Source organism: Maniola jurtina, chromosome Z (genome assembly GCF_905333055.1).
Source record: "Maniola jurtina chromosome Z, ilManJurt1.1, whole genome shotgun sequence".
Lineage (NCBI taxonomy): Eukaryota > Metazoa > Arthropoda > Insecta > Lepidoptera > Nymphalidae > Maniola > Maniola jurtina.
Window position 1 is genome coordinate 1,796,966 of NC_060058.1, and position 26,076 is coordinate 1,823,041.

At 36.0% G+C, this 26,076-nt stretch overlaps 1 protein-coding gene and 1 long non-coding RNA gene across 10 annotated transcripts in view; one reads left to right on the forward strand and one right to left on the reverse strand.

The window, feature by feature from the left end:
* Positions 1-26,076, reverse strand: part of LOC123880360 (amino acid transporter AVT1D-like) — a 36,490-nt gene that overhangs the window by 3,195 nt on the left and 7,219 nt on the right. For all 4 annotated transcript variants that reach the window (XM_045928462.1, XM_045928461.1, XM_045928463.1 and 1 more), the window contains exons 3-5: positions 25,134-25,269; positions 19,994-20,162; positions 5,329-5,517 (exon numbers count right to left, since the gene is read on the reverse strand). In XM_045928462.1, the coding sequence (XP_045784418.1) occupies positions 5,329-5,517; positions 19,994-20,162; positions 25,134-25,269 (494 nt within the window). The remainder of the gene's footprint in view (positions 1-5,328; positions 5,518-19,993; positions 20,163-25,133; positions 25,270-26,076) is intronic.
* Positions 8,985-17,794, forward strand: LOC123880381. Of its 6 annotated transcripts, XR_006799219.1 has the most exons (7): positions 9,146-9,160; positions 9,301-9,361; positions 11,192-11,342; positions 13,874-13,989; positions 14,662-14,777; positions 15,454-15,569; positions 16,526-17,794. It is a non-coding gene; the product is annotated as an uncharacterized LOC123880381 (long non-coding RNA). The 6 variants fall into 6 exon arrangements; XR_006799220.1 differs by lacking the exons at positions 9,146-9,160; positions 9,301-9,361 and adding an exon at positions 8,985-9,061; XR_006799221.1 differs by lacking the exon at positions 9,301-9,361 and having other exon boundaries at positions 9,135-9,160.

The window sequence follows — 26,076 nt, forward strand, 5'->3', positions numbered from 1 at the left end:
TGACTTCAATGACATGGAATTTCTCATTTTATTCGATTGAGTATTGTCTAAATTCTTAATTTCAACATACCTATGATAATGAACCAGAATAATTGGAATATTACGTATAAGATTTACTAATTTATTATTTGCACACCAAGACCTGGTAGAATGTGTAAGGTAACTCAATTAAATGGACCTAGGTACTTGTACTCACATTCCAGCGAATAAACTATTATTTATTATTTATTTATTATTTGTTTATTGATGTCAAAACACTCGCTTAGTAAGGGAGCGTGTATGACATATAGTACGCGACAGGTTGAGATGGCAATCGTGGTATGAGGCGGGAGGACGCCCCGCATACACGCACGTCACACGCGCTCACCCGCAGCGGGTCCTGTCGCGCACAATACATAATATATATTGTGACGTAATAAACATTTAACGTAAATTGACATACTTATTTATTTAGTTAAATCGATTATTGAAACTATCAGCGGATGAGGATTTTACGAATTTCAATATAATTAATAATTTAATATTTAATAATTTAAGTTTAATAATTCCTAAGGAATAATTTATTTTTGACATAGGCATCATGCCAATTTGAAGACACATTCATTTCTGTGTTGTACCTTGTAAATGGGTGCGTGTAGGTATGCCATGATAACGCGATACAAGACGATCAGAATCACATACGTTTTTACGCCCACTTTATGATGGGACGGACGGACGCACGCCCCTTTGGTTGCTAAATGCTACACGTCATCCTGCTGGAACGCTAAATCACTTGGCGGCACGGCTTTGTCGCTATGACGGTGACTAGTCACGACCAAAGCATCCCACAAGACCAGAACAGAGATTAAGAAATTCCAAACCCCTGTCGGGAATCGAACTCGGGACCTCCCACTTATAGCGCTTACCACTGCGCCTGAAAAGTCATTAAAACCTAATTATTTTTATTAATACCTACATAGTTGAAACATGTTGTCTATCTATGCTAATATTATAAAGAGGAAACCTTTGTATTTTTAACCCCCGACCCAAAAAGAGGGGTGTTATAAGTTTGACGTGTGTATCTGTGTATCTGTGTATCTGTGTATCTGTCTGTAGCCTCGTAGCGCCTAAACGAATGGACCGATTTTAATTTAGTTTTTTTTTTGTATGTTTGTATTGAATAGGCTCAAAAACTACTGGACCGATTTCAAAATTTCTTTTACCATTAATTAGAGGGATTCTTCCGAATCCGTATAGGCTATATTTTATCCCGGAAAATAGAAAAAATAAATGTCCACCCGTGCGAAGCCGGGGCGGGTCGCTAGTATTATACAAGCGCTGCAGCAAGCTGCAGGGAGCGTTTGCCACTAGGTAGATAGTATTGGCGTCACTCAGAAAAGCAGGTATTATTTAAATATTTTTATCGAATTATTGGAATGTCCTCTCCAAAACCAACACAAAAAAAACACAAGTTTAATGTGTAAGGTTATCCGAGAGTTTTAATCTAAACAAACTAATGCCAAAATAAATAATTTAATTAGAGCGTGATTGCTATCACAACATCTAATTATCAGTTCACAACCCAAATACCGAAAATATGCGATATCGCTCCGAATCTCAGAAGGAGACTGAACTAAAACCTTCGAAACACCCGTATTTATGCAAGTTCAATCTTGTTGGCCACCTAGCAACAGATTGTAGGTATGACATCGAATGAGCCAAATATCGATTTTATCAAACTACCTGCATTAGGTAAATTAATAATTTTATATTATTTTTGACAACTCAAATCAACTTTTTAAAAATAACCTTACAGTTCGGCCGTCCTGAATTTAACACGCCCTCGTGTTTCTAAATAATCTTGTCATGTCAGTCGCGGGCTTCCTTGCCCTAAGTCAAATCCAAATCATGGGCTATCCTGCCCTCCGTCAAATCATTAAAACCTATCCTTGAACTGCCGAACTCTCAGTTTTAATATCAAATCAACAATAAATCCAAACGACTAACTTCTCATTCGATGTATACGAAATCTGAACCACTTATTGCAAATTACTTTCCACTACACAAAAGACTAAATTCTTAAAAAAAAAACTAGAAATTTTAATCACCAAATCAAACTCAATAAAAAAATTTAATCAAATGTGGGTTGTTTACAAAAAGATACCAAAGCGAAATTAAGGCAACGTGAGACACATCCCACTTCTGAATTATTGGCGTCACTCAGAAAAGCAGGTATTATTTAAATATTTTTATCGAATTATTGGAATGTCCTCTCCAAAACCAACACAAAAAAAACACAAGTTTAATGTGTAAGGTTATCCGAGAGTTTTAATCTAAACAAACTAATGCCAAAATAAATAATTTAATTAGAGCGTGATTGCTATCACAACATCTAATTATCAGTTCACAACCCAAATACCGAAAATATGCGATATCGCTCCGAATCTCAGAAGGAGACTGAACTAAAACCTTCGAAACACCCGTATTTATGCAAGTTCAATCTTGTTGGCCACCTAGCAACAGATTGTAGGTATGACATCGAATGAGCCAAATATCGATTTTATCAAACTACCTGCATTAGGTAAATTAATAATTTTATATTATTTTTGACAACTCAAATCAACTTTTTAAAAATAACCTTACAATAGGTTTGTGGTAGTAGGTACCATACAGTGCTAAACCGGTTTGACGCATCCCAGCGAAGCAGAATTCAATTGTAGTTTGCCACTTCTTGTAGGTACTATGATAAAAATGTTACCACTCAACTACACTTTCACCTACTGCTATTTTGTATCTAGGTAGGTAGTACCTACTACATGCTAGGTACTAGGTATCTACATTACGTAAGTAGGTATTGTGGCGACATGCATCCAGCTTTATTCCAGATTCTATGACGTCCGTCTGTGTTCGGAATACTGGGTTTTGGGTTGCTTTCTGTCGTTTACTCGCTCTTTGGTTGACTCGAACACAACAAACAGGTACTTACATATTTTACTATCAGAATGTTGAGCCTTCCAAAGCCAGATGTGTGACCAGGTTATCTTGCGTATTTCCACATAGATTGATGATGGCGTCAATGATTATAAGTTATCAGTTGCACGTTGTATTAACACTGCACAGCACACTTTAGTTCTTGTTCACCGCGGTGACGAAATATTGATTAACTAGATACAAATTTGATTGTCCTCTTTAATTTTAACGATGGTCAGCCAGTTCTAATGTCGGCGGTAGACGAGGGCCTACTCCCTTGTCTTGTTCCTTTCTTCCCGAAGATAACCGATTGTAAACGTATGCTCACGAATGAACGAGCCCCGTTATTGGTTCAATTCAAACCAAAAGAACCAATGTATGAATGCAATTACAGATTATAAAACAAGAAAGGAACCACAGACTAAGCGAAGAGCGTACAGGTATATAATATGTCGGCGACAATCCCAGAATATTAAGCCATTATTGAAATTCGTAGATCTTGATAAACATTAATTCAAGTCACAATGATAATTATTTACACTCTAGCCTTCAAAATCCCATTAATAAAATTAGGTATTCAGAAACATGTCTAGTCTTTCACTCTTCTTCTTGGCTTTTCCCGCCGAGGCGCCCTCTGGCGTGACCAACTTGATTCGTCAAAATGGAGTCAGTTAACATTTTCTATATTTCTTAATTAAATAATTATCTTGTTAAATAACATAATAAATATCTTAAGAATAATAAGATATTTAATGAATATCAAAACAAACAACAGAAGGTCATATTTATTAATTTATAAATTCTATTAGGACAGTTAGTTGATTTCAAGCATGAAGCCTCCGAGATACCCAAAATGACGTGTGGGCGGAGCCTGAATGTGTTTTAAAGCTTGCCTTATCGATAAATCGATACTCGATAAAAATTGACATAATTTTATTTTAAAAAACATTATGTAGTATTCGTAATTTATATCAATAGTTCATGTAAAATCTTAAAAACGACGATAGGTAGGTATTATAGCATGTTAGTTGGTCCAGCTATAGGCTACTAACCAACTAACATGAATAGGTAAAAATATTATGAACAAGCTGATGCCCGCAACATAGTAAAAAATCGGCCAAGTGCGAGTCAGACTCACGCACTGAGGGTTCCGTACTCGGGTATTTTTCCAACATATTGCACGATAAATCAAAAACTATTAGGTATACATAAAAATACATAAAAATCTGTTTTAGAATGTACAGGTAAAGGCCCTTTCATATGATACCCCACTTGATATATTTATCTAACTTTGAAAATTGAAACACGTTTTAATTTTTTTTAATGATGTAACCACAAATTCGCGATTTATTCCTTTACTTGTGTTAAAAGATCTACCTATCTGCCAAATTTCATGATTTAGGTTCACGGGAAGTACCCTATAGGTTTTTTTGACAGACACGGCGGACAGACGGAAAGACAGACAGACAGACGAACATTTTGAAGTACGGAACCCTAAAAATAATAATATTATGATGTCTGCGTGGATTTACTTAGTTTTTTTCCAAATCCCGTGGAACTATTCGATTTTCAAGATTAAAATTCTTTAACGCGCAAGCTACTTCTGTGCATGTATGCCATATTAGGCAAGTATTTTGCATCAACATCGTTCCAATGTTTGAGTCGTGAAGAAGTACCAGGCAATGAGACAGACAGATAGACGCACTTTCGTAATTAGTATGAATTACGGTAATATGCCTTTAAGGTGAAGGAACGGTGAAGGAAAACGTTGTGAGGAAATCTCCCTGAGAGTGCTCCATAATGTTTTCAATAGTGTGTAAAGTCTGCCAATCTGCACTGGGCCAGCTTGGTAAACAAATTGCCAAATCCAAATAACCATTTACAAGAGCAGCGTAATCAACACTAAACTACTACGACCGGAAAAAAAGCGGCCAAGTGTGAGTCGAACTCGCGCACCGAGGATTCCGTACTCGGATATTTTTCCGACAATTTGCTCGATAAATCAAAAAGTATTATGCATAAAAATAAATAAAAAATCTGTTTTAGGATATACAGGTAATGCCCTTTCATATGACACCCCCCCTGGGTAAAGTTATCTTACTTTGAAAATATAAACACGTTTTGATTTTTTTTAAATGATGTAACCACAAATTCACGGTTTTCGGATTTATTCCTTTACTTGTGCTATAAGACCTACCTACTTGCCAAATTTCATGATTCTAAGTCAACGGGAAGTACCCTATAGGTTTTCTTGACAGACCCGACGCACGGACGGACAGAAAGACAGACGACAAAGTGACCCTATAAGGGTTCCGTTTTTCCTTTTGAGGCACAAAACCCTAAAACGATCGACGGATGAATGATCGGAGGTTTACTCACGAGAAATCCCTAGGCGTCCCAAAAAGCATGAGCGGCGTCATCGCACCGACCACCACGAGGTACCAGATGCAGATGGTGACAGTCGGGGCCAGCGTCATGAACACCTGCTCGATGATCTGCGCCGCCAGCAGCAGGTACACCACGGCCACGCCGAACTGAGTCACCATCATTGCCAGGGATACCGCCACGCTGGAAACGGAACAAAATATTCAAAGACGGGCTTATCCTTAATAATACTATATCTTTCATCATCATACCGACCAACCAACCACCGGCTCACTACAGAGCACGGGTTTCCTCTCAGAACGAGAAGGGGTTTGGCCATAGTGTACCACGCTGGCCAAGTCCGGGTTGGTAGACTTCATACACTTTGAGAACATTATGGAGAACTTCCAGGTGTGCAGGTTTCCTCACGATATTTTCCTTTGCCGTTAAAACTGATATTTATTATTTTTTATTTTTTTATTATTTATTTCACGCACATAACTCCGAAAAGCTACAAATCTCTTTCCGGAAGTCTTAACCATTGTCCGGAAGTCTCAACCAACCAACCAACATTAATTTCGTTTTAGAAAAAACAATTGTGTGCAAAGGCGGCCTTATTGCTTAGAGCAATCTCTACCAGGCAACCTTTGCTAAAAGGAGAAGGCTAGTGTTGGATACTACCAAAGAATTAATCGAAATTACTTATCTTATCTATACTAATATTATAAAGAGATAACCTTTGTATTTTTGTATTTTTTTGTGTTTTTATTGAATAGGCTCAAAAACTACTGGACCGATTTCAAAATTTCTTTTACCATTACTTAGAGGGATTCTTCCGAATCCGTATAGGCTATATTTTATCCCGGAAAATAGATAGGATTTTTCGTGGTAGTGTCCACCCGTGCGAAGCCGGGGCGGGTCGCTAGTCTTATATATAAAAATCAATGTTTGTATGTTTGTGTTCTATAGGTGGCTAAACCGCTGATCAGATTGTTATGAAACTTTGGTAGGGTATTATAATAAATAAACATTATAAATATATGCTATATGTTATGTATTATGGTTAATAATAATTAATCTACCTTCTACTAACCTATTATAATGATCGCGATCGATTTGCTGCTTCCCATTGAGGAGTTCCGTCTTCTATTTCCGAAACTGTTCATCATCACCAAACTTACATGGTACCAATCTAACATGACAATCTTTATAAAAAAAATATGTGAAAATCGCTTCAAATTTGACGGAGTTACGGAGTAAAATCGTTAAATTTGGTCCCGTATCCCGAAGAATCCCTAATTTTTTTCGGGATAAAAAGTCCTACCTTATATGTTAACCAGGAGTTTCAGCTACCACTGCACTAAATTTCATTTAATTTAATCCGTTCATTGGTTCTCGCGTTATGCGCGCACATAGAGACAGACAGCCAAAAATTACAAAAAAAAAATAGGAACATGAAAATTTGGTATATATATTATGTACCATAAACTGTATTTAAATAACAAATATTAAAAATAACGATTTGTAAGATATGATTATTTTGACACAATAAATTTAAATTTACAATTTCATGATTTTAACTTCAAAACTTACACACGTTCATATAAATTTCAAACCCCTATTTTAACCCCATACCTTACGTAGATGATTTATACGTAATATTTTGTATACTTTTAAAAATGGCGGTCTATCGTAGTTTGTCAATAATTTTGAGCGTATGCGGTTACATTATCAGTTTCTTGCGATAAAATTCAAAAATGAGGGTCGTTTTAGAAAACTATGACATTTGAAAGTAAAACAACAAGTGATAGGGATGTGAAATGTTCACATTTTACGATTTATTGATCGAAAATTATTCTGGATCACGACATTTAGGATTGCTCAGTGAGCGATGTATTAATTATACTCTCATTTATTTATTTTGCACATTTTACACATTTTTTTGAACATTTTAAAAAAATGTTTGTATTATGTACAGCGAAAGTGTTTGTTGGTTTGTCAGTCAATTTAATTATATTTTTATGCAAAGAAAATACAATATGCTTTTGGGGTAGGATTTTAGACGTTTACTGTTTTATGAACCTATGAATGTTAACTTTTTCTAGTTTGGTGTAGTTTTTAACCGACTTCAAAAAAAGGAGAAAGTTCTCACTTCGACTGTATGTTTGTTACGCGATTACTCCGCAAAATTGAAATCGATTTTAATGCTCAGTTTTTGTTTGGTAGGTCTTACTTTAGAGGAAGTCCCATTATAAATTTTGTGAAGATCTGCTCCGTTCTCTGTCTTCGAATATGTTTATATTCGAAGACAGAGAACGGAACTCCTCAGCAGATAAGAGTGGATTGCTTGCGATCAGTGTAATAGCTTAGTAAACAGTAGATTTTTCACCAGGCATGGCATCACACTAATATTATAAAGGCGAAAGTTTGTATGTGTGTGTGTGTGTGTGTGTGTGTGTATGTTTGTTACTTTTGTTACGTTAATTTGGAATGGAGATCGATAATATCCTGGATTAGCACATAGGCTACTTTTTATCCCAGAAAATCCAAGAGTTCCCACGGGATTTCGAAAAACCTAAATCCACGCGGGCGAAGTCGCGGGCATCGGCTAGTATTTTAATACGTGAGCTAGTACTGAAAATTGTGAAAAACACAAACACTAAAAAAGAAGAAATAATTTAATTTATTACCAAGTAATAACAAGAGTTAATGTTGTCTATAATTATATCTTTTTTTGTGTCCGTTCCAATGAGGTATCAATGTGGAGTCACAAAACCATATGAAATACTTAGACCATGCGGCTAATTGGCACCGGCTCCAAAAATTATGTATACAAGAGTTAATGTAGTTCTTTAATAATATTAAGTTCCCTTTATGATTTATATAAGAAAAAATACCCGCCAAGTACAAGTCAGACTCGCGCACTGAGTTTTCCGTACTCGGATATTTTTTCCAACATTTTGCACGATAAATCAAAAACTTTTATATATAAAAATAAATAAAAATCTTATTTTATATCTTATCTTAAATTCCTATCTTATTTTGAAAATTGAAACACATTTTAATTTTTTTTAATGATGTAACCACAAATTCGCGGTTTTCAGATTTATTCCTGTACTTATGCTATAAGACCTACCTGCCTACCAAATTTCATGATTCTAGGTCAACGGGAAGTACCCTATAGATTTCTTGACGGACACGACGGACGGACGGACGGACGGACTGACAGACAGACAGACAACAAAGTGATCCTATAAGGGTTCCCTTTTTTCCTTTTGAGGTATGGAACCCTAAAAATGAAGCTGGGTTTTCCAAAATTCGCACGGGATAGGAAATAAAACGGATAAGTAATTAAGTAAACTAAATAATTACTAACTGCTCCCGTATACAAGTCCGGGTCCAGCCAGTAATTATAAATCAGCCAATACCTACCTACCAAACAACTGTATACTATTACATTATTACGAGGAGTCATGAAAGAGACAGCCATCAAACGAGTCACAGGGAACTGTGCGTAGCTGACGCAAGACCGTGGCGTGTACGTAAGTCCCTACCCTAAATATCCAGCAGTTGATGTCTATTGATGATAATATGATGATGATGAGCTGTACAGTATGTATGCCAATTCGTGATCGATAAAAATCGGCATAATAATAATGTTAATTCGATCGCCCCATCCCTATTGAGTACGCCGGTATAAAAGCGCGCGACACGCGCTCTCGGCCTTTCTGGAGTCGTCAGCTAAGAGGTAAGTTTCTACTTAAGATAGGCGTTTCAGTGCTTTTCAGTGCAGTGAACTAGTGCGTCTAGGGATGAAACCACGCGCCCGCGCAACTACGCGGTCCTTGTAAGGGATTCATTATCGTTTTTTTTTAGTTTAGAAACGTGCGTGCTTATCGCAATTTCATTAAAATGTTTAATTTCATTAAATGCAACGTTTTGAAATAACGATATTGACAATTTTTTGGTGTTTTTTGTAATTTGTAGTAAAATCGCCATCGCTTCGTGGTCCGCCATTTTGTATAGCTGAAAGAATGGTTTTCGTAAGGTGACGTAATTAGTCGTTTTTCGGTTTTATTTTATTACTCTGAGGTCTACGGTGTTTTATGATGATTTTAAGATTGTTTTTAAAAATCGAAATAGATACACGTGGTTTTCAGTGGGAAAAGATGACTCATCTAAGTTTTTCGGATGCTTTCGTGATAATAAGGTACTAGTATAAGGTAATAATAAAATATATAAGGTACTACTAAGGTACTAGTAATAGATCATACTTTGTTATTTTAAGTTCTAAGAAACATCTTAGTGATTTACATGTTTTATTGCTGAAAAAGTAGGTAGCTGACCAGTTTGAACGGTCGTCGCGAATCAAAATGGCGCATGCCTCATTTGCACTCCCTCCGGGTTTTCCTGTAAAATAATGACGTTTGTGTTTAGGTGCTGGTGTTCCTGAAAAAAAAATTAATTGAACTTATTTTACAATAATTAAATTCTTTTCGTCCGCATTCATTTAGTTGTTTTTTTTTAAATTCCGTGGATAATTTTTGATTTTCTGGGATAATTTTTTATTTTATTTTAATTTATGATTTTATTTTGATCTTATTTTCACTTAATTTTAATTTTATTCTGTTTTTATCGAATTAGTTAATTCAGTTTTAAATTTACTTTATTTTTCTAAATTTTATTTTATAATTTTACTTTTAATTTAATCTTCTTAAATTTTTCTCTTCCTCCTTTTTTCTCACTTATCTATAAAATTCTGGGTATTTTTATTTTGTCTGTGATAAGTGTGAATTGAATGAATCACACTAATATTATAAAGGAGAAAGTTTGTATGTGTGTGTGTGTGTTTGTGTGTGTGTGTGTGTGTGTGTGTGTGTGTTTGTTACTCCTTCACGCAAAAACTACTGAATGGATTTGGCTGAAATTTGGAATGTAGATAGATAATATCCAGGATTAGCACGTAGGCTACTTTTTATCCCGGAAAATCAAAGAGTTCCCACGGGAATTTTAAAAAACCTACATTCATGCGAACGAAGTCGCGGGCATCAGCTAGTGATGAATATTTTATTAATATAATTTACTAGATGATGCCCGCGACTTCGTCCGCGTGGATTTAAGTTTTTATGAAATCCCGTGGGAACTTTTTGATTTTCCGGGATGAAAAGTAGCCTATGTGCTAATCCTGGATATTATCTATCTACATTCCAAATTTCAGCCAAATCCGTCCAGTAGTTTTTGCGTGAAGGAGTAACAAACACACACACACACACACACACACACACACACACACACACACACACACACACACACACACACACACACACACACACACACACACACACACACACACACACACACACATACACACATACAAACTTTCACCTTTATAATATTAGTGTGATTAGAATGAAGAAGGTCTAGTTTAATAATAACTACGTTATGTTGTAATTAAAAAGGAGGGAAAAGTGTAAAGTAATACGTATAGCAACTAATAATAATGTCAACGCGAGTACTTGCGAATGCCTTATTGCCAGTTAGCATCCAGCCTGTTTGATTACGTTCCAGTACACCAAAAATTAAGCACAGCAAAAACACATAAAAATCAGTCAAGTGCGAGCCTGATTGGCACACGAAGGGTTCCGTACCATTTTACAAGAAATCACGTATTTTATTTCAATTTTCATGGCGGTCAATTTTTGTTATTTGTTGTTATAGCGGCAATAGAAATACACATTGGTGAAAATTTTAACACCCTACCTATTAGGGTTCACGAGATACAGCCAGCTGACAGACAGACAGGCGGATGGACTAATGGACAGAAAATATTATATAGGCAGGTACAATTTGGAATTGACAGGTTTATTGTTGTACGCAGGTCTTCTGGTCAGCGGCGGCCGCCAGCGATGCAGCGCCGCGCTGGCGCTGCATGCGGCGCTGCATCGCTCAACAACTAGGCAGTGCAGCAGCAACGCTGCACCTAAACCACCCAGCCACGAACACTGGACTCGAAGACGTTCATAAATCACGTAAGTATTGTAATTATTCTTTGTGTAATGTTTATCTATCATGTCTGATTATATTTTCTTCATAAACTTCTTGACCGATTTTATTATCGAAGATAAGTGTGGAGTTTTCTAAAATCGGTGAAGGGGATGTACTTAATTTCCAAAAAAATTGTAACTTTTATTTCTTCATTGTTTTCCGAAAGCCCAAATGCAAATGTTTATAGATACTTATATAAATTGAAACATGGCGGACCTTCATACTTTCCATCCCCTATCCGCCTTGGGGTGGAATTTCTTAAAACCGTGAAATATACAGGGTGGCCAGAGATGTGACATCTACAAGAAAAATTTAAATACCATATATCAAGTGGTATCCCAATCATTCCTAATTGTATGTTCAGTGATTTTTAGTAGTTAACGAGATATTAATTCTTAATAACTTTTCATAATTTTCATCCGGGCGGTGGTTTTTATTGTAAATTGAATACTTGAAAAGAGCAACCGCCGAGTTTCTTGCTGGTTCTTCTCGGTAGGAACGGCATTCCGAAACAGTGGTAGATTATTTTGACGATTCAAAAGCACTTGTAAAAGTTTAATTGAATGAAAATACTTAGAATTTGAATTTTCTTTTTGTTGAAAGTTTTTGGACATATTTTTTGTGGTAGGTAATTAGTAACTATAAACTCAACATACGGTTTATACATATGGCATTATGGAACATGGCTAAAATTTTACAGAATTTTGAGAGATAAATCGATATGTAGCTTAGTTACAAGTGTAAATTAAAAATTTTCAACACCCCCGACCAGTGAAGGTTACAGTAACTAGAAAACAGCTGATAACTTTCAAACGGCTGAACCGATTTTCTTTGACTATTCCGCGCCTACAATTCAAAGTATTTGAGTTTTCCATTGATACTTGAATATTATGAACATGTTAGCAATTATCACTTTACCGTTTTTGAAAAAAAAATCTTGAATCTCAAACAAAATTCATTCACCTGGCCTCTCTCGGGTTGAGATGCAGTTAGAAGGAAAGGGTGACACAAATTCTAATAAAAACCGACCAAGTGCAAGTCAGATTCGCGCACTAAGGGTTTTTGTACATATGTATGTTTTTGTACTATAGTCGTATTTTTTTAACCCCCGACCCCAAAAAGAAGGGTGTCATAAGTTTGACGAGTGTATCTGGTAATCTGTCTTTGGCATCGTAGCTCCTAAACTAATGAACCGATTTTAATTTAATTTTTTTGTTTGAAAGATGGCTTGATCGAGAGTGTTCTTAGCTATAAACCAAGAAAATCAGTTCAGCCGTTTGAAAGTTGTCAGCTCTGTTCTAGTTAGTGTAACCTATTATTTGGTGATGTAACCACAAAGTCGGTTTTCAGATTTTTTCTCTTACTTGTACTTTATAAGAGCTACCTACCTACCGAATTTCATGATTCTAGGTCAACGGGAAATACCCTTGTAGCTTTCTTGACAGATACGTCATATTCAAAATAAGATAACTATACCAAGTGGGGTATGATATGAAAGGGCTTTACCTGTACATCCTAAAACAGATTTTTATTTATTTTTAGGATAATAGTTTTTGATTTATCGTGCAAAATGTTGGAAAAAATACCTGAGTACGGAACCCTCAGTGCGCGAGTCTGACTCGCACTTGGCCGGTTTTTTTCCATACGATAGGATCTCTTCATAGCAGAAGACATTAACTTAGAGGAAGAGAGAAGAAATTCAAATCTCAAACGCTAACTCGCAGTATTGAGGATTTCTAGACGTACGTATATAATAGTTGTCCGGTTAGATTTCTTCAATACTGCGCGGGAGCCTCATCTCACCGTGGATTATATTGCTGGGAAGACATTCAAGATCGAACCGCTAACTCGCATTGAAGAGAAGCCTGATTCTTGCATCTAGTGTGTTATTTTCTTGCAAATATGTGTTCATATTTTTTGGCAATATTTTGTTCGCTTACAAACAAACATGTGTTTATATTTCTTACCAAAAAATGTTTCTTTTCCTTTTTTTCCATACGATAGGATCTCTTCATAGCAGAAGACATTAACTTAGAGGAAGAGAGAAGAAATTCAAATCTCAAACGCTAACTCGCAGTATTGAGGATTTCTAGACGTACGTATATAACAGTTGTCCGGTTAGATTTCTCCAATACTGCGCGGGAGCCTCATCTCACCATGGATTATATTGCTGGGAAGACATTCAAGATCGAACCGCTAACTCGCATTGAAGAGAAGCCTGATTCTTGCATCTAGTGTGTTACTTTCTTGCAAATATGTGTTCATATTTCCTGGCAATATTTTGTTCGCTTATAAACATGTGTTTATATTTCTTACCAAAATGTTTCTTTTCCTTTTTTTCCTGATAGTTCTCCATAATGTTCTCAAATGTGTGAGAAGTCTGCCAATTCACATTTTGCCGGAGTGGTGGGCTATGGCCTCAATTCTGATAGGAGACCCTTGTTCAGAAGTGGGCTGGTGGATTGATTATGATGATGTTATTGCAACTAGATACATAGATTTGTGTTTGTTCCAGAATTCATCCAGAGGAGCTCGTCCCTCTGCAGGCTACCGCGATCTCGCGGAATCTTATTGCGGCAGCCTACAGAGCACGCTGCGTCGCCAACCGATGACTTCAATTAATATTATTACGTAAGTACTTGATGTTTTTCTTCATTGTTAGAATATTTTGAATAGTATTCTGTTACAGCGCTTGCGGAAGCAAATTGCAATGTTTTAACCCTCGACCCAAAAAGAAGGGTGTTATAAGTTTGACGTGTGTATCTGTGTATCTGTCTTTGGCATTGTAGCTCCTAAACTAACGAACCGATTTCAATGTAGTGTTTTTTGTTTAAAAGGTGGCTTGATCAAGAGGGTTCTTAGCTAATCCAAGAAAATCGGTTCAGCCGATTGAAAGTTGTCAGGCCTTTTCTAGTTACTGTAACCTTCACTTGTCGGGGGGCGGGAGTCCTTTCATATGATACCCCATTTAGTTTATTAATCTTACTTTGAAAGTTGAAAATACTAATTATTATTTGTCCATGAACTCATTTTAATATTTTTTTGGTGATGTAACCACAAAGTCGGTTTTCGGATTTTTTCTTTTACTTGTACTATAAGAGCTACCTACCTACCGAATTTCATGATTCCAGGTCAACGGGAAATACCCTTGTAGCTTTTTTGACAGATACGTCATATTCAAAATAAGATAACTATACCAAGTGGGGTATGATATGAAAGGGCTTTACCTGTACATCCTAAAACAGATTTTTATTTATTTTTATGGATAATTAGATTAGATACATAGATTTGTGTTTGTTCCAGAATTCATCAAGAGGAGCTCGTCCCTCTGCAGGCTACCGCGATCTCGCGGAATCTTATTGCGGCAGCCTACAGAGCACGCTGCGTCGCCAACCGATGACTTCAATTAATATTATTAAGTAAGTACTTGATGTTTTTCTTCATTGTTAGAATATTTTGAATAGTATTCTGTTACAGCGCTTGCGGAAGCAAATTGAAATGTTTTAACCCTCGACCCAAAAAGAAGGGTGTTATAAGTTTGACGTGTGTATCTGTGTATCTGTCTTTGGCATTGTAGCTCCTAAACTAACGAAACGATTTCAATGTAGTGTTTTTTGTTTAAAAGGTGGCTTGATCAAGAGGGTTCTTAGCTAATCCAAGAAAATCGGTTCAGCCGATTGAAAGTTGTCAGGCCTTTTCTAGTTACTGTAACCTTCACTTGTCGGGGGGCGGGAGTCCTTTCATATGATACCCCATTTAGTTTATTAATCTTACTTTGAAAGTTGAAAATACTAATTATTATTTGTCCATGAACTCATTTTAATATTTTTTTGGTGATGTAACCACAAAGTCGGTTTTCGGATTTTTTCAAATACTTGTACTATAAGAGCTACCTACCTACCGAATTTCATGATTCCAGGTCAACGGGAAATACCCTTGTAGCTTTTTTGACAGATAGGTACGTCATATTCAAAATAAGATAACTATACCAAGTGGGGTATGATATGAAAGGGCTTTACCTGTACATCCTAAAACAGATTTTTATTTATTTTTATGGATAATTAGATTAGATACATAGATTTGTGTTTGTTCCAGAATTCATCAAGAGGAGCTCGTCCCTCTGCAGGCTACCGCGATCTCGCGGAATCTTATTGCGGCAGCCTACAGAGCACGCTGCGTCGCCAACCGATGACTTCAATTAATATTATTAAGTAAGTACTTAATGTTTTTCTTCATTGTTAGAATATTTTGAATAGTATGCTGTTACAGCGCTTGCGGAAGCAACTTGCAATGTTTTTAACCCTCGACCCAAAAAGAAGGGTGTTATAAGTTTGACGTGTGTATCTGTGTATCTGTCTTTGGCATTGTAGCTCCTAAACTAACGAACCGATTTCAATGTAGTTTTTTTGTTTAAAAGGTGGCTTGATCGAGAGGGTTCTTAGCTATAATCCAAGAAAATCGGTTCAGCCGATTGAAAGCTTTCACTTGTCGAGGGTGATATAAATTTTTAATTTACACTTGTTAAGGGGCATGAGACGGGCCTGCCCGCGAAATTCAAATTTAATTTGGTTTTTCGCAGTATCGACGAATTCTGACACATTAGTCGATACTAGAGCTAATTTCTTAAACTGGACCCTTTCAAGTAAAGATTTTTATATATACCTGTGAGGATGATACTGCCATTGTCGCAATTGAAAATGCCATAAGCTTACGTTGTCGTATTAGTTTAAAAAATGTGAAAAACCAAATTAAATTTGAATTTCGCGGGCAGGCCCGTCGCTTCCACCTTAAGTAAGTTTTTTTGTTTGGTCAAATATTGCAAGCCGAATTAGAACCACTTTCTTTTATCCTATGGAGTTTAAGTTTTACATGTTGGTTCTACTCCCATGACAATGCATTTCTTTGGTAATTCAGAGGTGTTTAGCCTATGAATATAATATAGTACGCGACATGTTGAAATGGCAATCGGCGTGGGGACGCCTCGCACACCCACACAGCCCCCGCACTAATCGCTGCGGTATTGCGCGGGTGAGGGGCGTCTTCCCGCCTCATACCCCGATCGCCATCTCGACCTGTCGCGTACTACAACTATTGTGGGTGCAAAAATTAGCTCATGACATTGAAACCATTTGATAAGCTGTTCTTATATTGTTCTTATTTGTTTCAGGTAACAAAAACCAAAAATTTTATAGCCACAAAAACCGTAAGCTTTAATCAAGTGTCTGTTAGATTAAGTTAGAGTAGGTATATAACAAGCCAATTTATTTGATTACAAAATCTATCGCCGACAAGCAACCCATAATTTAGTAAAGAAAATATCTGTTTATTATTGCAGAGGTGATATACCAAGTCTACAGTTAAGACGTCGTTTCCCCCTATAGGTTCATAGTTCGTCACCTAGCCACGCTGTTAATTTTAATTTTTAATACATGTCATAAAGACATACATGTCCTAGAATAGAACGTAGGTAAGCCCGGGCCTCGGCTCCTGTTGTCACATAATGTGCATGCGCAAAGATGAGATACCGATTCTACATTTAATTCGTCGTTTCCCGCTACAAAGCTTCTGTCTGTGTATAGTGCACTGATCAAACCGCAGCCACGCTAAGTATATTTTATAAGATGTTTACATAGTGCTACGTTGTTTTGTAATAGTTTTTTTTAATACTTTAAAACAAAATGTACGTAACCTTAACGTACGTTAGTTAAGCCACCTTTTTTAGTTTATAATTGAATAAAAATGTTAAAAAAAATAAAAAAAAAATTAAAAAAATATAAAAAAATGTAAAAAAAACATTGTCGTAGGTAGTGGGGTTTTTATTCGATTCAATAGCGTCACAAGGCGTGAACGACATATACTTTTAAAATTTTTAACATAAAAATAGAGAAATTTTTGCGCGACATTATTTTTATGTTAAAAATTGAAAAATATTTGTCGTTTATCGCGTTATTTTCTTTAATTAAGAATGAATTTTAGCCCCAAATTTAATTCTCACCCCATTAGGTAAATAGGTTTTTTACTAAAAGGTAAAAATTAAGTATATTTTATAAGAGTTTATTAAGATTAGATTATAATTAAACATTTTTCATAAATAAAAAATGTAAAAAAATAAAAAAAAATGTCATAGGTAAATAGTTTTAGTATTAGTTTGTAATTTTATAACTTTTGCTTTTCATCAAACATAAATTTGCAGAGGTTAGACAACAGTTCCACAGTTGATACGTCGTATCTCATTTCAAATTTCATATTCCGTCAATTATAGTGATCTGTTGCCTAGCCACGAAGTATATTTCATATGTTTTTACGTAACTTCCTTTTTTAGTTTATGAATGAATTTAAAAAAAAAAATCATAGTTACCTGTAGGTAGGTACTTAATAGATTTTTTATTGCTTTGTAATTTCTTTCAACTTTTGAACATTAAACTTTTCAGCATCACATTGTCTTTTATTTATTAATAAGAACCATTCAAATACTTGTTCCTGACGACCAAAATTAATAAAATGATCAACCCATAGACTTGGGTTGATAATTTTATTAATTGTGAAAATCTATTCTCACAAATTAGTCGATATTTTAATTAATTTCTTAAACTGGACCTTTTCAAGTAAAGATTTTTATATAAACCTGTGAGGATGATACTGCCACCAGCCACTGTCGGAATCAGAATTTCATAAGCCTACGTTGTCGTATTGGTTTACAAATTGCGAAAAACCAAATTAAATTTGAATTTCGCGGGCAGACCGGTCGCTTCACCCTTAATAGCCAAAATCATTTAAACGGAGTGCATTGGATAAGGTAAGAGACAGTCAGACAGATCAGATACACTTTCGCATTAATAATATTACTTATGGATTTTTATATTTTTAGTCAGAAAAAGGTATACCTACTCTACATTTTTATCAGTTCCCACTCACGGGATTTTTAAAAACCTAAATCCACGCAGATTAAAGCGCCGGCCACACAGGCTGTGGCCGGCACAGTGTAGACGTAGCGCGTACCATTACGTTGTAAAGTATGGAACTGTATGAGACATGGCATACCGCTTGCGTGGCGTGAACGTTCGCGTAGACGTAATGCGTGCAGTTATGTCTACGGATTCACGCGCGTCACAAGCAAGTGTCACGTGTACGTGCGCGCGTGTGAATTGGCTTTTAGTCGTGGATATCAACGAGGTATCCAAAAGTTCATAACTTAAAAAACAATCCAAATTATAGAGTTGGCATGTAGTACTTTGACCTTTTCAATATTCTAATATGTAGTTTAATGATAAATCCAAGTAGGTATATCCGATATAATCGGAGGAAACAAAAAAAATATATAGCCAACAAAATTTTGTCTCAGTCATAACCCGTTTGCGGGCTACGATGCGTCGCGGTAACGTTTACAGATGTACCAACTCGCAAGTCCAACTTGACTCGCCCCGACTTCACACGCCAAGCTAAGTTGATTCACAACTCTATGTTCACACATGCGGCCGGAAGTGTGTGTATCCTATCATGTCCCGGCCACATTAACGGCCGCCAACACGATGTTCAATGGCGTTTCCCCTTAAACGTAGATGTAGCCATGATCAACGTTCAACGGCATTCACAATGCCATTTGGCGTTAGACGATTTTAACCCCAATTTAATTGGCATTAGACATTAACCTTAATGTAGCCGCAACATTTGAAAGACACGTTTACAGTGCAATATAATATTCCACTAATGTTAAAATAGAAATTCAACTTTTTGTTTTAAATATTATGAACTCAACGGTGTACATTTGTGATATTTTATTTAAAATGTGATATAAATGGAGATGAACATTATTAGATTGCTAGCTGATGCCCGCAGCTTCGCCCGCGTGGATTTAGGATCTGAAATCCCGTGGGAACTTTTGTATTCCCCGGGATGCAACGTGTTTCTGTACCACGTAAAAACATTCAAACGGATGATCCTTTAAAAATCCCGAGGGATCACTAGGATTTAGGAATGCAATTCCTTACAGCATCAGGGTTGAGGAGTTGGAATCCAATTTTTTTATGAAACAATGGCACAAAGTTCCTCTATCGATTAAAAAAAACTTACGCAAATCGGTTCAGAAATCTCGGAGAGTTCGGTGTACATAGGTAGAAAAACACAACTCCCTTTTTGAAAGTCTGTTAAAAAGTAGAATATGTTACACCCTGGTCAATCCTCTACTTGTCTGTAAAAATCCCGTCAAAATCGGTTCAGCCGTTCCAAAAATTTGCCTTTTCAAACAGACAGACAGACAAATTTTTTAAAAACGTGTGATTCAGTGTTGGTATCGTTCAAATAACCATATGAGTTTAATATGAGGTAGTTATTTCGAAATTACAGACAGACACTCCAATTTTATTTATTAGTATAGATTATGAGGATATTATGAGTATGGCAAAAGTGGTGCTGAAAGTTCACTTGAATTTAAGAAACCTAAAAATCAGTTGAACTGCTGGGAACGAGCGATATTTTCTACCTATCTACTTAAATGCCAAGTGTTGAATTGATGATTATAAAAATTAGACTGGTTGGTAGCAGATTTGTTGGCAACTCTGCAGATGGTGATATGCATAAATATAATATATTGTAATTTATATGCAATATGCATACTTTGTTTCTGTGGGAATCTTACCTCCAAAACTTTCCCAGCGACTGTTCGGCGATGATGGCGTAGGGGTTTCGTTTCCTGGTCCTCATCTCGGGGTCTCGGCCTTCGATGATGGTCCAGCAGTCGCCCAGCCGCTTGCCGCTGAAGGCTGCTATGAGGCACGTGAGCACCAGAATGGGAACGCCCACCCATCCTATAACAGATTTTTTTTTTATTAATTAAAATTCTTCCGTGTTTGAAGACCAGTCTTCGAACAATGCGTGTTGCCAGTTATAATATAACTACCCGAGACATGGTCACTAATTCATAGGCCTCATAAGAAAAATGGAAAAAGTTCAATGTATGTTTTAGGGCCTAAAACATAGTTACATTGAATTTTTTATTCTCCTTCCCACTTACTACACTATAACCCATTCAATGAAACACAGCAAAAGTATAAATAAAGTACTTAATAAATTTTTCGCGCAGCACAGTTGATATAAAATATCTATTTAGTACACACATGCTTTAATAGTTTATTTATAAATTTATTTCGTAAGAACAAGATACTTCGAAAGGAAAAACTTTTGTAACGGCGAAGCAACTTTCGTTTTGAAACTTAGGCACCTTATTCAATTTCAAGAATTTATTTATCCATACTTAATATTATAAATGCGAAAGTGTGTCTGTCTGTCTGTCTGCTAAATTTTTACGGCCCAATCGCAGAACCGATTTTAATGAAATTTGGTACAGACTTGGGATACATCCCGAGGAAGGACATAGGCTACTTTTTATCCCGGAAAATCAAAGAGTTCCCACGGGATTTAACGAAAACCGAAATCCACGCGGGTGAAACCGCGGGCATGCTCTAGTTAATAATAAAATTACTATCTCAAGGTTGTCTATACGTTTAGATAGTGACCCAGGTATCTAAGTATAGATGGCGCAGTCTGTTATTAACTTGCAGTGTTCTAAAAGTGTACCTTGTGTGATGGTACGGAACCCTTCGTTTGCGAGTCTGACTCGCACTTGAATTGAATTTTTAAATTGAATTTTAATGTCACTGTAACTGCTCAAACTAAATTAAGTTGAATAGACAACCAGCAATAATTACAAGTCTCATTAGAACGAAAGTTTCAGATTGATTAAATCAGGTTTGGAAACTTCATTAAAAATTGATCATAACAAAGGTATATTTTATATAAATAGTTATAATAAAACTGGACAACTTCTGTTCATGAAACATAGTAGGTATTTTGAATTTTTTAATTAATGGAAGCTTTAAATTATCGCTATACAGTCCAAAACAATATTCTTTTAGGGTTCCGTACCTCAAAAGGAACAGAACCACTTTGTTGTACATCTGTCGTGTCAAGAAAACCTATAGGGTACTTCTCGTTGAACTAACATAAAAATGGTAGGTATATCTTGTCCGATGGTACGGAACCCTTCGTGCGCGAGTTCGACTTGCACTTGACCAGATTTTTATTTTATTTTTGACAGACATACATACATACAGTCAAACATACAATGTCTGACTGAATACGATATCATGATGACGTGTACGTGTGTATTATCTGGATATGCTGCACACTAAAACTAAGTATAGAACATATTTGAACGCAATTTGGTATGCTTAGCTCAGATTCCTGGTCAATACATAGCATAGCTTTTATCTCAAAAATAATATCGTTGTAGAAAAAATACAGGCTCAAATTGTCAAACCATCTCCTTTTTGGAAATCGGTTAATAAGGATCGTTCGGGAATGATAATTTATGTCGATGTACCTAACTACATTTGTGATATCTAAACTGATTTTGATAATGACTTTTCTTTACAAAGATTATAATGTCAGGTAAGAGTCAAGTAATTCTGTGAAGGTCTGATGAATAATTATTTCGGAGTTGGACGACGGAACTCCTCAGCGAGTAACGATAACAGCACATCGATGGCGATGATCAGTGTAATAGCTTAGAACAAGTGTAAATTAAAAATTTATAACACCCCCGACAAGTAAACTATTCCGCGCCTACTATCTAAAGTATCTGAGATTTCCAAAACATCATTTTCAAATAAATAATTGTGTATTTAGGCAACGTCCATCTTGACAGCTTGACATAATTGTCAATTGACATAATATTATGAACCTAACGGTTATCTAACCTTCTTTTCTACAAGAAAACTAGAAAAGAGCTGATAACTCTTAAACGGCTGAACCAATTTTTTTGGATTATAGCTAAGAACACTCTCGATCAAGCCACCTTTCAAACAAAAAAAACGAAATTAAAATCGGTTCATTCGTTTAGGCGCTACGATGCCACAGACAGATACACAGATACACAGACACACAGATACACAGATACACACGTCAAACTTATAACACCCCTCTTTTTGGGTCGGGGGTTAAAAAGTTACCTACTGACGTTTATACTATGACGTGTCTTTGTTGTAAACATTGTAGCTCTTTTTTATATGTACCTACCTAGAATATATTTATACGCATAAATGTTGTTAGTTGTAGTCAATTAAAATAAAATAAAATAAGACATAAACAATACATCACACTTCACACTAATATTATAAAAAATAAATGGAAGCCTACCACCCAGAGTTGAGAAAATCGATTTCATCTGTGGGTGGAAGCTCCTACCAAACATATTATTTTCAAGGCTGTTTTCAGCTTTCTACGTCTAAGTACTTAGTAGATAGGTACATTATAGTTATTATAATTTACTCAATCATGAAGACATAGCAGATAGCTCGGCTCATTAACATAGCGAGGTTGTATAACAGGTTCCGAGTTCCGACTCTCCGTCCCACTCTGATATATGCGGCAAAAAAGTGACAACCGACACGTCGTTATAGAACCAAAAAACAAACAATTTTAATAAGTAGTTCGGTGCTCAGTTGTAGCTTTATAGCATAACTAGATTTTCCCGCGACTTTATCCGCGTGGATTTGTGTTTTATAAAGTTTCCTCACGATGTTTTCTTTCACTGTAATCTTCAATGGCTAAGGCTCCCGATCTACCGAATAGGAGCAGTCGTCTTAACACTAAGCTAATACTAAGATTGCTTTAAGCAATAAGGCCGCATTTGCATACAATTGTTTGTTAGTTTATAGTTTCTTGTTTTGTCTTGGTTTTTTTTTCTTGTTTTGTGTGCAATAAAGTCTTCTATCCATCTATCAAAGTATCACAGCTTTCTTTCCTTATTCGGACCCAATGAAATACGATAGTATTTTCCTGCGACAAAGTAGTTCAAACGTATCGGGTAACGAACAGCTAGACCAACACTTTTCGCAAGTACTTCTTAGACTAATATTATTAATATACACATACAAATACCTACTTATTATTGTGTAAATGTATTTGTATTTTACAATGCCAGACGCACTATAATTATTTATCTATTAAAATAAATATGATTTGTATTCCTAGACATTCTAGTTAAACATCTATATAATATATCGGACTGATCTATCAACACGCAGTATCTCAGAATTTGTACTTCCATAATCAATGCCATAGGAAAAGACCGAAAAGACCTCATAACTTTCAAACGTCTGAACCGATTTTCTTGGACTATTCCGCGCCTACGATCCAAAGTATCTGAGTTTTCCAAAACATCATTTTCAAATAAATAATTATGTATCAAGGCAACGTCCATCTTGACAGCTTGACATTTGTCAATTGACATAATATTATGAACCTAACGGTTATGTAACCTTCTTTTCTACAAGAAAACTAGAAAAGAGCTGATAACTCTTAAACGGCTGCACCAATTTTTTTGGATTATAGCTAAGAACACTCTCGATCAAGCCACCTTCCAAACAAAAAAAAGTAAATTAAAATCGGTTCATTCGTTTAGGCGCTACGATGCCACAGACAGATACACAGATACACAGACACACAGACACACAGGTACACAGATACACACGTCAAACTTATAACACCCCTCTTTTTGGGTCGGGGGTTAAAAAAGGATTTTTGTAAGTTGAGTCCCTAAGGAGGTTAAATAAGATATGGAAATTTGTATGAAAGTCCGTCATTTTCAAAGTTATTTCGATGAAAATTGGTATTTAGGCTTTCGGTTAAAAATAAAAAAAATACCTTTTTATAATTTTTGAAAATTCTGCTCCCATATGTGTTAAATAGCAGATGAAAGTACGGAAGTCCCTCATTTAAAGTAGTCATTTCGATGAAAATTGGTATTTGGGGTTACGGTTAATAATGAAGCAATATAAGTACCTATAACCATCGATGCCTATAACGTGTTTCAGGGTTTTTGGAAATTCCACCATTCTTTTCATTTTCTAACTTCCACACGAGCAAAACCGGAATTCGTTAGCTATACCTTAGATAAAAACATTATATATAGGTAGGTACTTACTAGATAGGTGTATCACAACTTTCGCAAAGAAATATTTTACACAGCAATGGTAATAAAGCATGACTGCTTTGCCATTCTGATTTTTTTTTTCAATTTGTCAACTTTTAGAAAAAGCTTTTATTATTCGCTAAGCCCGATTAAATAAAATATAAAATATAAATTAATTCGCAGCTGATATACATATAATAATTATATAATATAATATTAAGATAATTAATTCATCATCATAATTATTATTACCATCTCCGGTTTCGACCGATCGTCAGTCCACTACTGAGAAAATGTCTCTGAGATTGAGAAAGTAGGGAGGAATCGATTATCTATTTACCTTTGAATTTCTGATTTTAAACATCACATAATATTATTTTCAAAACATCCTTTTTAAATTAAATAAGGTAGTCTTTTGATCCTGCTGTTGTTGATGATAATGATGAGATAAATAAATTAATTCTTCGCATACCACATTATTCATAACTCATAATATAAGCATTTCCAATGTAACTTAATTTATTATTACTTTGTAACTACTAACTATAATATACAACTTAGTAAAAAAGCCCTGAAAGGTCCACCGTCTAAACTCTAAGCCGTTGAATTCAAGAAGCTATGAAAGTGAAATAGGAAAAGATTGTTGCCAAGTGTCAACTCACACAGACAGAAGCACAGGTACATAACTCTGTTGACGACCGCCTTTCCGGCTACCAGGAACTAGAAGGTGGCTGGTTCATCGACAGCTCCCGCTGTAACCTTTGCTATGAAAGAAAAAAAAAGTAGAACAGCATTGCCAACTCACCAGTCTTGACGAGAGCTCGAGGCAGCGCAAGGACTCCACTGCCGACCATCTCCCCGGCCACCAGGAAGGCGGTCTGGTTCACCGACAATCCCCCGCTGTCGCCTTTGCTTGGCCCGCCGGCGCCATCCTCTGAACCCTAAAACAGGGGGTTTTTAATCGAGGAGGGGAAAACGGAACCCTTATAGATTCGTCATGTCTGTCTGTCCATCCGTATGTCACAGCCACTTTTTTTTAGGAAAATTTTAGAGAACAAGTCAGACTATGACTGCGATCTCACCTGCAATCTACGGCTGAGATATAATAATAATAAGTTTCATTATTAGGGTAAAAACCCAAAAAAATATACAAAAATAAAATAATATAAGAATAAAATAATGTAATATTAAAATTCAAAATAATCATCATCATCATCACCATAATGATCAACTTATCACCATCCCACTACTGAAGCGGGTCTCCTTTCAGAATGAAAAGGCTTTACGCTACTTTCCGCCACGCTGGCCTAGTGTGAATTGGCAGACTGCACACATCAAGCAATTGAATACCACTTGCTTTAACGGTGATGGAAAGCATCGTGTGGAAACCTGCATGTCTAAGAGTTCTTTATAATTTTCTCCAAGGCATGTGAAGCCTGCCAATCCGCACTTGATCAGCGTGGTAGACTATTACCCAACGGTTAATTCTGAAAGAAGCACCGTGCTCAGAAGCGATGGGTTGATCGTGATGGTGATGCCTTTATCGGTAAGTGGCATGTTAGAGCGACTCAATTAGTTTATTATAGAAACGCAATGTTTGTAGAAATTTGAGACCGTAATTTTCAACATACTTAATTAAAATACAAAAATCATATTACACTGTCGGTAATATTATGCGATGTTGTTTGTTATATGCAGTTTTGTTTCCGTTATTACTTTTATTACATCGCCATAATATTTGCATGTAT